The sequence below is a fragment of the Rana temporaria genome, chromosome 5 (assembly GCF_905171775.1).
Source record: "Rana temporaria chromosome 5, aRanTem1.1, whole genome shotgun sequence".
Classification (NCBI taxonomy): Eukaryota; Metazoa; Chordata; class Amphibia; order Anura; family Ranidae; genus Rana; species Rana temporaria.
In genome coordinates, this window is record NC_053493.1 from 371,585,681 (window position 1) to 371,601,109 (window position 15,429).

General features: G+C 45.5%; 1 protein-coding gene across 1 annotated transcript in view; it reads right to left on the minus strand.

The window, feature by feature from the left end:
- LRP12 (LDL receptor related protein 12) overlaps window positions 1–15,429 on the minus strand; it is a 72,069-nt gene that overhangs the window by 5,732 nt on the left and 50,908 nt on the right. Inside the window, exons 4-6 of the mRNA XM_040354841.1 lie at window positions 13,903–14,038; window positions 7,229–7,431; window positions 3,809–4,901 (exon numbers count right to left, since the gene is read on the minus strand). Of these exons, the coding sequence (XP_040210775.1) occupies window positions 3,809–4,901; window positions 7,229–7,431; window positions 13,903–14,038 (1,432 nt within the window). The remainder of the gene's footprint in view (window positions 1–3,808; window positions 4,902–7,228; window positions 7,432–13,902; window positions 14,039–15,429) is intronic.

Consider the following 15,429-nt stretch of genomic DNA (forward strand, 5'->3'; position numbering starts at 1 on the left):
GTATTGGCCAGAATAGGACAATACCTTGATAATTTTTTACAAGAGAGTGGGATTGTTACAAGAAGCTCCTTGGGATGGATTTGGCATTTTGTTTCTCATAATTATTTTTGGTTTTCTGGTAAATTTTTTAATCACTTCAGCCCCAGAGGATTTGGCTGCCAAATGACCGGGCCACTTTTTGCGATTCGGCACTGCGTTGATTTAACTGACAATTGCACGGTTGTGCGACGTTGTACCCAAACAAATTTACATTCTTTTTTTCCCCATAAATAAAGCTTTCTTTTGGTGGTATTTGATCACCTCTGCGGTTTTTATTTTTTGCGCTATAAAACAAAAACATAGCAACAATTAAAAAAAAAAAATGTTTTTTTTACTTTTTGCTGTAATAAATACCCCCCCCCCCCCCAAAAAAAAACCATATATATATATATATATATATATATATATATATATATATATATATATATATATATATATATATTTTATATTTTTTTAAATAAAAAATATTCCTCAGTTTAGGCCAATACGTATTCTTCTATCATCTTTGAGGCGCTGTAGGAGCGGTAAATACACCGCTCCTAAAGCGCCTCTGCCCATTGAAATCAACGGGGAAGCGGCGCTGAACCGCCAGCAAGGTGTTGCTGCAGCAGCGCTTTGCGGGTGGTTTTAACCCCTTCTCGGCCGCTAGCGGGGGTTAAAAGCGCCCGCTAGCAAAAACTACGGTAAAGCACCGCTACAAAAAACGGCGATTTACTGCCAACACCGCCACAGTGTGAAAGGGGCCTTATATCTGTTGATCCTGCCAGTCGATTTGTTATTTGTTCTTCAATCAGCAAGGTGACATCTATGTTTATTCTGCAGAGAAAGGATGTAGTAATAATGTCACGCTGTGGACATGTAGCGTTACATGGACAAAAGGGTCAACAAATTAAAGTCCAACTGCCGTTTTTAGGCAGCTAAAAAATAGGATTTTTTGTAATCCTATTTTCTCTTATCGTCCATGGACGGACACAGCTCCTTAAATCTTGACAAGTGGGTTATTCCTGTTCACAGGGGAGGATCTCCTGTGAATAGGAACATAACCCACTTGTCAAGACTTGAGAAGGCTGCGTCCGTCCATGGACGATAAGAGAAAATAGGATTTTTAGTACTCACCGTGAAATCCTTTTCTCTGTCGTCCATGGGCGGACACAGCCTTCTCAAGTCTTGACAAGTGGGTTATGTTCCTGTTCACAGGAGATCCTCCCCTGTGAACAGGAACATAACCCACTTGTCAAGATTTAAGGAGCTGTTTCCGTCCATGGACGATAAGAAAAAACATTTTTTTATAGCCAAAGCTCTTTTAGGACGGATCGGAATCCGTCAAGCGAGTCTGACTGCTCATCGGAAGATCTCTCCGCTGATCAGGCAGATGACAGGTCCGTGTCCTCTCCGCTATGCAGAGCAGACACAGCCCATTGTTCTCTAGGAGGTGGTTGGATGGAAACGGAGTGCCTGTCCGTTTCCATCTGACTGTCATCCGATCCGCCGGATGGATCCCCAGACTGGACTGGACCAGATGCCGGATGCTCTATAGAGAAACGCTCCATGGGTGGTCTGATCGGGTCCACCTGAAAAACAGACAGGTGGGCCCTGGTGTGAAAGGGGACTAAAATACTTAAATAAGTGTTATAGGGTTTTTTTGCAACCCCAGTTTACAATGGCAGCAGCCCTTACCACCCCTCTGAAAATGGATTTGTGGTGGATAACTTTTCAGAGGGCAGTTTACAGTAAGCAGGGTGGCAATATGTCACATACTCACTACCCGTTTACCCTGAAAAGCCAGCACCACCACCTGTAGTGTATTTAGGTTTTGTGCTGCCCTGACTAAACTTGTGCACCCCCCAATTTAACCACTTGCCGCCCGCCAATGACAGATTGACGGCGGCAAAGTGGTTGTAGAATCCTGACTGGATGTCATATGACGTCCTCAGGATTCTGAGCCGCTGCGCGCCCCCGGGGGCGCGCATCGCGGCGATCGTTGTTGCGGGGTGTCAGTCTGACACCCCGCAACACCGATCTCGGTAAAGAGTCTCTCACGGAGACTCTTTACCACGTGATCAGCCGTGTCCAATCACGGCTGATCACGATGTAAACAGGAAGAGCCGTCGATGGCTCTTCCTCACTCGCGTCTGACAGACGCGAGTAGAGGAGAGCCTATCGGCGGCTCTCCTGACAGGGGGGGTTCGCGCTGATCGTTTATCAGCGCAGCCCTCCCTCGGATCGCCACATGGACCACCAGGGAAGCCCACCCTGGACCACCAGGGAAGGGCATATAAAAAAAAAAAAGGCTGAAAAAAAAAAAAAAAAAAAAAAAGCATTAAAAAAAAAAGATGCCAATCAGTGCCCACAAATGGGCACTGACTGGCAACTTAGGTAAATCAGTGCTGCCACATTGTCCATCAGTGCCACCCCACATTGTCCATCAGTGCCACCCCACAGTGTCCATCAGTGCCACCCTACAGTGTCCATCAGTGCCACCCTACAGTGTCCATCAGTGCCACCCTACAGTGTCCATCAGTGCCACCCTACAGTGTCCATCAGTGCCACCCTACAGTGTCCATCAGTGCCACCCTACAGTGTCCATCAGTGCCACCCTACAGTGTCCATCAGTGCCACCCTACAGTGTCCATCAGTGCCCAGTGCCCACCTATCAGTGCCCATCTGTGCCACCCATAACTAGCCATCAGTGCCACCCATAAGTGCCGCCTATGAGTGCCCAGTGCCGCCCATGAGTGCCCAGTGCCGCCTATGTGTGCCCATCAGTGCCGCCTATGTGTGCCCATCAGTGCCACCTATGTGTGCCCATCAGTGCCACCTATGTGTGCCCATCAGTGCCGCATACAAGCGCCGCCAATCAGTGCCACCTCATCTGTGCCCGTCAGTACTACCTCATCGATGTCCATCAGTGCCATCTCATCGGTGCCCATCAGTGCCGCCATATCAGTGCCCGTAATTGAAAGAGAAAACTTACTTATTTACAAAAAAATTAACAGAAAAAAATAAAAACATATTTTTTTTCAAAATTTTCAGTCTTTTTTTAGTTGTTGCGCAAAAAAAAAAAAAAAAAAATCGCAGAGGTGATCAAATACCACCAAAAGAAAGCTCTATTTGTGGGGAAAAAAGGACGCCAATTTTGTTTGGGTACAGTGTAGCATGACCGCGCAATTGCCATTCAAAGTGCGACAGTGCTGAAAGCTGAAAATTGGCTTGGGCGGGAAGGTGTATACGTGCCCTGTATGGAAGTGGTTAAATATGACCCACCCCTTTCTGTCAAGGCTAAGCCCTGAAATGTTCGAGTGGGGACACTAGTTCTATGGGCCTATCATAAATTTTTGCTTAAAGTAGAAATATAGACAACACTTCCTTTTTTTTTTTTTACATTTTGGATGGAGTAAGGGAGGGTTATAGCCCCTGTCAGTTTATTTTTTACCATCCCTGTCCCATTTGCATAGATTTCCTCTCACTTCCTGTTTGGCTATGGGGAAGGAAGTGAAGGGAAATCTCTGCAATGGGACAGGGATGGTAAAAAATAAACCGAGAGGGGCTATAACCCTCCCTTACTCCATCCAAAATGTAAAAAAAAAAAAAAAAAAAAAAAAAAAAAAAAAAAAAGGCAGACATCACCCCACTCCTATTCATGCTAATTTTGGCATTGTGTTATATCACTCTGGTGACAATCGGTATCACCACAAAAACATTGGAACTGTCTCTAAGTGGAGTTAGCCAATCATTAATCAGAGGAGATGCAAAGCATTTTTTTACATACCTGCGTTCAAACATCCGCAGAGAGTACAGCTTACAAGTGCATCCCAGTGCAATGACGAGCAGCAGGCCGCATATAAGACTCCCAATCACCGCTGCAGTTATCACCCGCGTGGGTACAATCACCGGGCAATTCTCTTCATCGCTGCCATCCCCGCAATCATCCTGTGAATCGCACACCCAGCTCTCAAAGACGCAGCGGTTGTTTTTGCAGTGAAAATTCCCTGGCTGGCAGAAGAAGCAGTTCTTCTCATCAGACCCATTGGGGCAGTGGTTCTGGTAATTGCATCGGTCAGAACGAGGGTAGCACACACCATTCCTGGAGCATGGGAATTCATCTTTTTGGCACATGGTGCAGTTCAGCTCGTCTCTTCCATTCGGGCAGTGCCAGTAGCCATCACAGCGCTGCTGTTCCGTATAACATCCCCAGTTCCCACCGCAGGGAATTTCCCAGGGCAAGCAGAAGCCATCAACTTGGTATGTCGCGTTAAATCCTCTAGCTGCACTGACCTTATCGGCACAAAAATGCACCCGTATCTGTCCAGAGGAAGAAACCACCGTAAGAGGAGTGTGGGAATCAAATGCAGTCAAAACTCGCAAAAGTTTACGGGAATTTTCCTCCAGCCCATCATAGATTTTTACATAGTCCCCATAACCGGTGCCATCCAGTTTAAAGTCTGTAAAACGCAAGAGAACCTTGCGGCGGTCTCCGGTATCAATGAGCCACGTGCAGTTGCTGCCGGGAGGATAAAAGTCAGGATAGTTGGGGGAGCTAAATGCCCCATAGAAGTATTTCAGGGACTGCCCGCAGGTGGGCACATCGCAGTCAATCTCGTCCCCCAGGTCCAAGCAGTCGATGTTCCCGTCACATTTCAAGGAGTTGGGCAGGCAGGTGTAGGCTTTGGTGACACGGGACAGACACTGGAACTGGCTGGCGGCACAGGGCTGGAAGGATATCTCAGTGGGGTGAATGAACTTAGGACACAGCTTTTCATCAGAATTGTCACCACAATCGTCCATGTGGTTGCATTTTAATGATTCCGAAATGCACTTTCCATTGTCGCAGCGGAAGCGATTCCGGTCACATTTTTTCTTTCCTTGAAAACAGAAAAGAAAATTCCAATATTGTACAGTGATACAAGCATGTAGATGTTAAGTTGGAACTAAAGTAATATTAAAGGTTCCTTTTTCTTTTTTTATACTTACTTGCTCTGTGTTATGGTTTTGCACAGAGCAGCCCCGATCCTCTTCCTCTCGAGTCCTCCGCAGGCCCTCCTCCTTGATCACTGTCCCCAATAGCAAGCCATCTTCTATAGGGGCACTGGTGTGTGCTCGCTCCTCGTGCTCTCTGCATCTATAAGATACACAGAGCTGCGGCTCAGCCCCACCACCTACTCTCTCCTCAGCTCACTGGCTATAAATTGCCATTGTCTCCCACTGCTGCCCCAGCCAATGAAGAGAAAGGAACCCAGGACAGCTGAGGCTCTTGTGCATATTGCTGGATCGAGAGGGGGCTCAGGTATTGAGGTGGGCTGTTGGGGGAGGGAGCGGCATACAAAATGTTTTTGCCTTAACGCATAGAATGCACAAAGGTAAAAAACATTCAACCTTTACATCTTAAACCTCTGCAAATACTCACCCCCACGGCAGCGATGTGATGTCTGAGAGCGCTCGCTGTCTTCTTCCAGGTACAGGGTCTTTGCCTGTTTGGCCAGCAGGAAAATGATGAAACTCCCATACGCACACACACACACACACACACACACAAGTTCATTCATTCCAGCATCCAGGTGTGTAGATAATGTACACTAAACTGTGCATGCACAGCTCAACATACATTTTGAAGTGGATTGCAAACACGCAGTTAAAGCGGGAGTTCACCCGAAAAACAATTTTTAACATTAGATTGATGCTCATTTTGTCAAGGGGAATCGGGTGTTTTTTTTTTTAAATCAAAGCAGTACTTACCGTTTTAGAGATAGATCTTCTCAGCCGCTTCCGGGTATGGTCTTCGGGACTGGGCGTTCCTATTTGATTGACAGGCTTCCGACGGTCGCATACATCGCGTCACGAGTAGCCGAAAGTCGGTGCGGCTCTATACGGCGCCTGCGCACCGACGTTCGGCTACTTTCGGAAAATAGTGACGCGATGTATGCGACCATCGGAAGCCTGTCAATCAAATAGGAACGCCCAGTCCCGCAGCCCATACCCGGAAGCGGCGGAGAAGATCTCTCTCTAAAACGGTAAGTACTGCTTCGATTTAAAAAAAAAACACCCGATTCCCCTTCACAAAATGAGCCTCAATCTAATGTTAAAAATTAAGTTTTTGGGTGAACCTCCCCTTTAAGGTTGTTTTATTGCAGAAAAAAATACAGCATGCAGTTTTTAGGCCTCATTCACACAGGTGTACTAAACTGTACACCCGTGCGCAGGGCCGTGTTTCTCTGCGCAGGAGTTCCTTTCGCATCAATTGGGACACGGTCACATCTGCTGTACCAATCTGACATCCATGCAGGTGTGGGTCCCCAAAAAGCACACAGTGAGAGTTTGGGGACCAACACACAGATGTCAAACTGGGAACAGCTTCTGTGTCTGTGCAACCGCTGCATCCCAACTGAATGTAGACCTGTGCATCATATGTGGACAAGTACAGCCCTTCACATGGGTGTACGCTTTAGTATATGAATGTGGACAAGAACCTAATTTTGTCACTTTAGGCCCCTTTCACACTTGTGCGACTTGTCCTGCAACCTGGGACTGCAAAGGTCGCATTACAAGTCGTACCCCATGATTTCCAATGAGTACCATTTATAAGTGTGCAACTTCAAACGTGATCCCTGTACTACTTTAGTCCGACTTTGATGCGAGTTGAGGTCCATAGACCTCACATTTTACACAGGCATTCCCTGAAATTGCGTCAAAATCACGGCAGTGTGAAAGGGGCCTTAGTTCCACTTTAGGAAATGCAAGAAGCCCAACTGATAAATGCAGGGCCGTCATCAGGAATTTTGGGGCCCCTTACACAGCTTCAGGCATGGGCCCCCTTGAAAAGTGGGGAAGTGCTGCCACCGGTCAGGGGCTTTGGGTGCTGACGAACAGAAAGAAAAAAAAAGGGGGGGCTGGGGGCTCTGGATGCTGACGAAAAAATAAATAGAAAAAAATAAAAAATATATATATTTTTTAAAGAAATTTAAAAAAAAGGGGATGCCATCCAGGCCCCTGTGGACCACCGGGCCCCTTAGAGGTCAGGGGGGCTTTGGGTGCTGATGAAAAAAAAAAAAAAAAGGGGGATGCCAACCGGGCCCCCCCTGATGTCGGGCCTGGACAAATGTAATTCTGCGTACTTTACAGGTTTTATCCAACAACAGACTACTGCTCTAAAAGTCTCTATAGTCATCCTACATTTCTCAAATGTTACCTCTACCTGCAATATAGGATAGCCGAAATCCTTTTCTGGAAATGCGATCATCGGCGTGGAATTTGATCCAAACGTGGTCTTGTACAGAGGTGTATGGCGCTGGAATTGTAGAACCACATGCTCTTGGTCCATCAGAATTTGGGGACGCCCCTATAGACAACCAGTCAAAGTTGCAAGTTGCTGATCCCTGAAGATCAAATTCCTGAAAACTGGAATATGAAGGACAAAATGTAAAATAGGTAAAAAGCTCTGTCCTGAATGTACACATTATAGACAACTGTAGCCCTGACTGCCTTTATGCCAAGCTACATATGCCTTAAAGTTACAGAGGATGTCTAGTGCTAGAATTGTTGTACACTCTCTAACGCACGTGGCGATACCTCACATGTGTGGTTTGAACGGCGTTTACATATGTGGGCGGGACTTACGCGTGTGTTCCCTTCTGAGCGCAAGCTACCGGGGACAGGGGCGCTTTAAATTATATATATATATATATATATATTTATTTTTTACACATTTTTTAATCACTTTTATTCTTATTACAAAGAATGTAAACATCGCTTGTAATAGGACAGGTCCTCTTTATGGAGAGATGCAGGGTCAATAAAACTCCACATCTCTCCTCCAGGCTGAAAGGCATGAGATCGGGAAAAAAAAAAAAAATCACCGATCTCATGCTGACAACCACGATCACCATCTGTGTGAGCCGGCCAATTCCTTCTCTGGGCCCCCGATGGGGGACTGAGCGCAGGAGGGTTTTCTTTTTAGGACACTGATGTTTACCATTGGTTCTGAGCATGCGTGTTTGTACTTGGATGGACGTGTGTACACACGATCGGATTATCCTCCATCGGACATTTGTTGTTGAAAAGTTTGAGAGCATTCACAGCAAACATTTGTCTGTTGAAAAACCAAAAACAATTGTCTGATGGAGCATACAGACGGTCGGATTGTCCGATAAAACACGTCCGTCGGACCGTTGTTGTCGAAAAGTCTGATCGCGTGTACGGGCCTCAAGACACACAATGAGGTTGATTTACTAAAACTGGAGATTGCAAAATCTGGCGCATCTGTGCATTGTGACCAAACAGCTTCTAACTTCAGCACATTGGTGGTCAGTGGGAACAATGTAAGGGTGGCATTCTGAGCACCACTGTAAAGAGACCAGACGGCTACAAAAGATCATTGGTGTGCCGCTGATGGCTTTGCCAAGTGGTGTTGGAGACAAAATTATGCAGAATTCATCAGATGGAAAGTCAACAAGCCACGGCTCAGGAAACCCCCAGCAACCTCTGGAGAAACCCTAGGGGTCCACGGAACTCTGGTTGGCTTATCCTTATGCCGCGTACAGACGGTCGTTTTATGTGATGAAAAAAAAAAAACGACGTTTTTGAAACTTCATTTTCAAAAACGACGTAGCATAAACACCATCGTTTTTTCAAAATGCTCTAGCAAAGCGCGGTTACGTTCAGCACGTACGACGGCACTCTGTTCCATTCAAGCTCGCTTCATAACTTGCTTCTGAGCATGCGTGGGTTTAAAAACGTTGATTTAAACGTCGTTTTGCCCACACACTATCATTTTAAATGACACAAAAAACTTCGTTTTGAAAAACTACACAAAAAATTGAAGCATGTTTGAATTTTTTTTTGTCGTTTTTCAGAGGACATAAAACGATGTTTTCCCCACACACGGTCATTTTAAATGAAGTTTTCAAAAATGTCGTTTTTTTTCCATCACAAAAAAACGACCGTGTGTACGCACCATTAGAGAATTGACGTCACCCACCAGCATCCAAAGCTCTAGGAGTTGACAGGGGAGAGGGGTCACACCCACCAGCTGCACATTTAAACAAGGCACTTACATTGCCATTTATACTGAAAGTGGAGGTTCACCCTAAAAACGACTTTCTCTTATTACACTGGCCCCCCGCATTACAATACGATTATGCCTATTCGTTTTTTTTTTTGATGCTGTACATACCTTCGTACAGCTAATTCACCCGTGGCTTCCGGGTTGCGAGTCCCGTGGGAGTGGGCGTTCCTAACATGTGTGTGATTGAAGTTTTGACAAAAAACAAGCTCCCCCCGTCGCGTAAGCCGCGTCACGATTGGCGAAAGGAGCCGAACGGCTCCTTTCGCCAATCGTGACGCAGCTTACGCGACGGGGGGAGCTCGTTTTTTGTCAAAACTTCAATCACCAGCATGTTAGGAACGCCCACTACCGCGGGACTCGCAACCCAGAAGCCACGGGTGAATTAGCTGTACGAAGGTATGTACAGCATCAAAAAAAAACTAATAGGCATAATCGTATTGTAATGTGGGGGGCCAGTGTAATAAGAGAGTCGTTTTTAGGGTGAACCTCCCCTTGAAGGAGGAGCAACTGGACGGCAACATTTTGAGGATGGTTTATTTGTTTAGCTTTCTTTAAAGCAAGCCTCGGACCATTGATGGGAGCCGCCATCTTCATTTTGATATCAGCAGCTCCAGGCAGACTCAGAACAGTCTCTCCAATGATGCCATGTAGTATAACCCTGCCATTTATTTTTATTTGAGGCTCACTGAACAGCTTCTCATTTATCCGATGACAGAGCAGAGAGGCGAATCGCAGGAACTTAGTGAATAATGGCAGCGGAGATACTTCCAATACCGCACAGATTCTTTGTTCCAATTGGCAATTCTGTTTAACTCATTTCTATGCACAGATGCTACTCTGCCGCTGAGAAAGACCTGAATGGCAACACATAGGACAACACTTTTCACTGTGCAACACAGGGCAATGCATTGGTGGAATGAGTCCTGATGGAAAAAAACATATTCTTCTAAACCCAATGCACTAACCCTGCTTACAAAACACAGCAGAATTACCCATTTACCTTGCAGGTCAGTACATTATAGTAAGAGCCCTTTCACTTGGCCTGTCCAATCAGGTCCGCCTGGTCGGACCCTCCATTCTCCTCTATGCAGCAGCAGATGTCAGAGATGACATGTCTGCTGACATCCGCCGATATCCGATCCTGTCTGCAAAATCCAGACGGATGGTGGTCCTATTTTCCATCCGTCTGGTGGATCGGATTGGATGAAAATGGACGAGTGGTCCATCTTTCCATAGAGGAAAGCGGGACTGGGTCACTCTGCACAGTGAGCGGAGACGGACCTGTCATCTGTCTGCTGAGCGGAGCAATCCTCTACTGAGCAAGCAGAATCCGTCCAACGGAAGCGCTCGTGTGAAGGGGGCCTAAAGCTTAGCCCCTTAAAGGGGTTGTAAAGCCTTGTGTTTCTTCGCCTTAATGCATCCTATGCATTAAGGTGAAAAAACACCTTGCAATGTCCGGCTCACCGTGCCCCCGTTTTACTTACATGAGCCCCGAACTTCCGTGAGCATGATCCCGCATCGTTCTCCCCATGGCTTGTCGGCTCTTCATTGGATAGATTGATAGCAGTACAGCCATTGGCTCCCGCTGCTGTCAATCAAATCCAATAGCACAGCCGCCAGGGGGCAGGGCAATGTATGCAGAGTGTTTGACACGGGACCACGCCCGCAAGGTAACCCCCTCGGGAGAGAGCTTCCCAGAGGGGGTTATCTACTGGGGAGGAGCCGCGAGAGCCGCCGTGGGACTCCAGAACAGGAGGTTTGGGGCCAAACTGCACAGTGGAGGCAAGTATGACATGTTTGTAATTAAAAAAAAACGTGAACCTATACTATAGTATCACTTAATGTAAAATCAACATGCATTTAAAAATGTTGCAATTTTAGACTTCTAGACTTCTCGGTCTGCATATGACAGTTGTCACCCTGATTGGATTCAATATTTAGAATCACCAACTAGGAGAGAACAAGTAGGCAGAGGAGGACTTCTTACTTTCTAGATCTGTACAGGCAGTCCCCGAGTTAAGAACATCCGAGTTGCGAACGACTCCTACTTACGAACAGAGGTGGCGTGATGTCACTGCCAGACGCTTGTGTTCCACACTGGTCCCAGATACTGCAGAGCAGCCATCTTTTAGCATCAGATACATCCCTCACTGCAGTACTGCATGGCCACAAGAGCCCCAAATAACACGACTGCTCACCCGGAACATCCCACATCACTGCACAGGCTGGAGTTACACCTAAAAATGTACTGCTCCGACTTACAAACAAATTAGACTTAAGAACAAACTTACAGTCCCTATCTTTTTTGTAACTCGGGGACTCCCTGTATACATTTTGCGGGTCAATGACCCAAAATAGTGAAGCCATTGGATCAGCCAAAGTACTAGCTTTTTCAGTAGGTGGTCAGCAACAGCAGCCTACATATTTGTCCTAATAAATGGTTCAAGTCCTTCTAAACCAGCCAAGATTTGAACCATGTATGGGCAGGCTAAATGTATGAGCGATCAACTTGGGTACAACCAGCCTGCTGGATTTTACATGCGATGGTTAGCGGTCATTATAGCCACTAGCATTAATTACTATGTTCTCCAGGTGGGGACCGCTTCCCTGCTCTGAGAACACAATGGCTCTGCGGGAGGGATTCCCCCAGTAACACGGACTGTGGTTGCGGGAAAGAAAATCGTTCCATCTATGGCAAGTGCCTTTCGGGGTATCGCCACTCCGGCACTGTGACTGGCTGGAGCCAGGATGACATCACTCCTGCGCATGTGCGCGGGACCGGCAGATTCCCGTCAGATCCCATTCAAGACCTGGCACACTCAGTGCACCTGTATGCGCCGTAGACAGCGGTGCATTCTTTTTGGCAATATCTCCTAAACCGTGTAGGTTTAGGAGATATTGCAAACACCTACAGGTAAGCCTTACCTGTAGGTAAAAGTAGTCAGAGAAAGTTTACAACCACTTTAAACTGCCCTCATTTACAGACCGAAGTCCATCCCTTTGATCTAAAAGAATGTTACAATGTTTATTTCTCAGCACTGAGCAATGTTGATAAACATTTGCGGATGGTTGTTTTTTTCACAGCCGTGAGTGAGCAGAGAACGGCTCTGTACTTGTTACATGATTGAATCGTGGAAATGCCAGATTAAGATTGTGAGGTGGGGCCGAATCAAGAGCGCAATTTTTATAATGATTAAATTGTGCAGCTCTAAAATAAAAGGTTCAATGACTACAAGACCCTGAACATTTAGGCTTAGCATTAGTTAATAGCAATATAACTTTACAACTTCCTTAAATAAAATGTCTGTAGGTTTGGGTGCCTTTATATACAGATTTGGGAGTCCTGATAATAATCCTAATATGTAGTAACAGTTTGGTGCAGGTTAGGTGCTCAGTACAGAAAAAGGGCAAAGAGGATTCCTTCATCCACCTCCTTTGTATGAATCAGGAAATCTGTTTGGCTTTTTTTTGCTCAACCCTCTGGCTGATCGAGATAAAAAAGTAATAAAATCACCTATGGCCAGCCTAATGCCGCGTATACACGATCATTTTTCGGCATGAAAAAAACATTGTTTAAAATGATCGTGTATGGGCTTCACATCATTGTTCTTGTTCTGAAAAACGTAAAAAAAAAAAATTTGAACATGCTGCATTTTTTAACAACGTTTTAAACTATGTCATTTTTCGGGTTGTAAAAAATGATCGTGTGTGGGCTAAAACGACGTTAAAAACCTGCACATGCTCAGAAGCAAGTTATGAGACGGGAGCACTCGTTCTGGTAAAACTACCGTTCATAATGGAGTAAGCACATTCATCACGCTGTAACAGACAGAAAAGCGTGAATCGTCTTTTACTAACATGGAATCAGCTAAAGCAGCCCAAAGGGTGGCGCCATACGAATGGAACTTCCCCTTTATAGTACCGTCGTACGTGTTGTACGTCACCGTGCTTTGCCAGAGCATTTTTTTTAAACGATGGTGTGTGGGCAACATCGTTTTAATGATGAAGTTGGAAAAACATATAGGTAGATTCAGAAAGAGTTAGGCCGGCTTATCTACAGATAAGCTGACCTATGTTTAAGTGTATTCTCTAACAGAGATACACTTAAACATATCCAAGATAGGACGGCTTGAGCTGTCCTATCTTAGATTGCAATGTTTTGGCTGATCGCTAGGTGGCGCTTCCATTGTGGCCGGCGTAGATTATGTAAATGAGCTTGTACGCCGATTCACGAACGTAAGAGATAGGCCGCCTAAAGTTAGAGCTATGCTCTAGTGGAATAGTAATGTTAAGTATGGCCGCCGTACCCGCCGCAAAATTTGAAATTTTTACGTTGTTTGCGTAAGTCGTCCACGAATCGGGATTTATGTAGTTTACGTCCACGTCGAAATCAATAGGCCCGTACGGCGTACTTAGCCGCAATGCGCACTGGGAAATGTAGTCGGCCGGCGCATGCGCAGTGTAAAAAAATGTCAAAAACGTGAGGTCAAGCCTCATTACCATACAACACGCCCCCCTCCAAGTCATTTGAATTAGGCGCCCTTACACCCGCTCGTTTGAGGCTACGCCTCCGTAGATTAGCAGGTAAGAAGATTGAAAATCACTACTAGCCTAGTTAATTTACGGCGGTGTAGCCTAAACAGGCTAGGCTAAGCCGCCCTAAAGTTAATCCAATCTCTCTGAATCTACCTAATAGTTTTTTCTACATGCCGAAAAACTTTTTTTTTTTTTTTTAATGGCGAAAAAAAATGATCGTGTTCACGCGGCATCAGTCTCTCTCTAGGGTCAGTAAAGACAATACATACCTAATGGTGATTATCTCGCCAGGGTTGGCATGAATGCACCAACTGCAGTTGACTCTTGAAGGATATTCTAGTGGCCAGCCAGGACTAGTGATGACTCCACTTGGCTGTCTGATCTGTTCAGGAATCCCTGCACAAGCTGCAACAATAAAGACAAAAATTAAATACATTTCATCTTTAAATGATGGAAAAAAAAAATTGCATTAACCCCACTTTCCTTTTTTGGCCTACAGGAGAGGAAACAATTAAATAAAGAAGTCTTTAAAAATGTAGGCCTCATGCGCATAGCTGCTCCTAAACGGACATTATTCGGGCCTTTTGGCGTTTTTTGCCCAAGCCCCTGAACGCACCTCAATAAAAGCCTATGGGGGAGATTTACTAAAGCTGTAGCGTGCCAAATCTGGTACAGTTCTCCAGAGGAACCAATCAAAAACAAGAAAGGAGAGAGCGCCCATCTGTCCTAGTGTAACACAGCTTTATTTATAATCCAACTATTGCACTCACATTAGACAGACAAGTCCAGCACATGAAGATATTCTCTGACTGCTCTCCTGGGTCACATTTGTATTTTTAGTTGATATTCTGTCTTTATCATTTAAAATACACCTATGATAAAAATTATAGACCCCTCATTTCTTTGTAGGTAGGTAAACTTACAAAATCTGCAGGGGACCAAATAATTATTTTCACCACTGTATGTAAAATCTTTCTCCTAAAAGGATGCTGCAACTGCCTAGAAAGTGTTAATTGAAGCTTGGCTTTAATTTGTTGGTGTATCTAAATCTGCTAGCCCATCTAACACTCCCCATCTCCCAGACTGACAATGCCAAAGGGGCATCCAGTGAGGGCCCTCCAATACAAGAGGTGCGTTACTGGCCAGATCACTAGGTGAAAACAGAGGGAAGAATGGCCAGGAAAAGAAAAAAAACGAATGCAGCCGACACATCTTATTATTGGTAGGCTGCAATGAATTACATTTTTGGTTTAAATACCACTTTAACCTTTTTTTTGACCCCTTTAACGACACGCATTTATACGTTGACACAATGCCTCCTGTTGGAAGATCGACGAATATATACGTCCCCTTAATAATGCGGCATTGTGGGCGCGCCCACCATGAGCTCCGAGTCCAACCGCGGGTCCCGCGGACTCTATGTTCGCGGGGATACCTGTGATCGTCTCACAAAGAGGAAGAATGATGATGTAAACAAGCATTTCCCCATTCCTAGTGACAGGACACTGATCACAGCTCCCTGTAATCAGGAGCAGAGATCAGTGTCGTGTCACACATATCCCACCCCCCTACAGTTAGAAGCACTCCCTAGGGCACACTTAACCCCTTCAGCGCCCCCTACTGGTTTACCCCTTCACTACCAGTGTCATTTTTACAGTAATCAGTGTATTTTTATAGCACTGATCTCTGTATCAGTGACAAGGGTCCCAAAATCGCGTCAAAGGTGTCCGATGTGTCCATGTCGCAGTCACGATAAAAATAGCTGATCGCCGCCATTACTAGTAAAAAAATTTAAA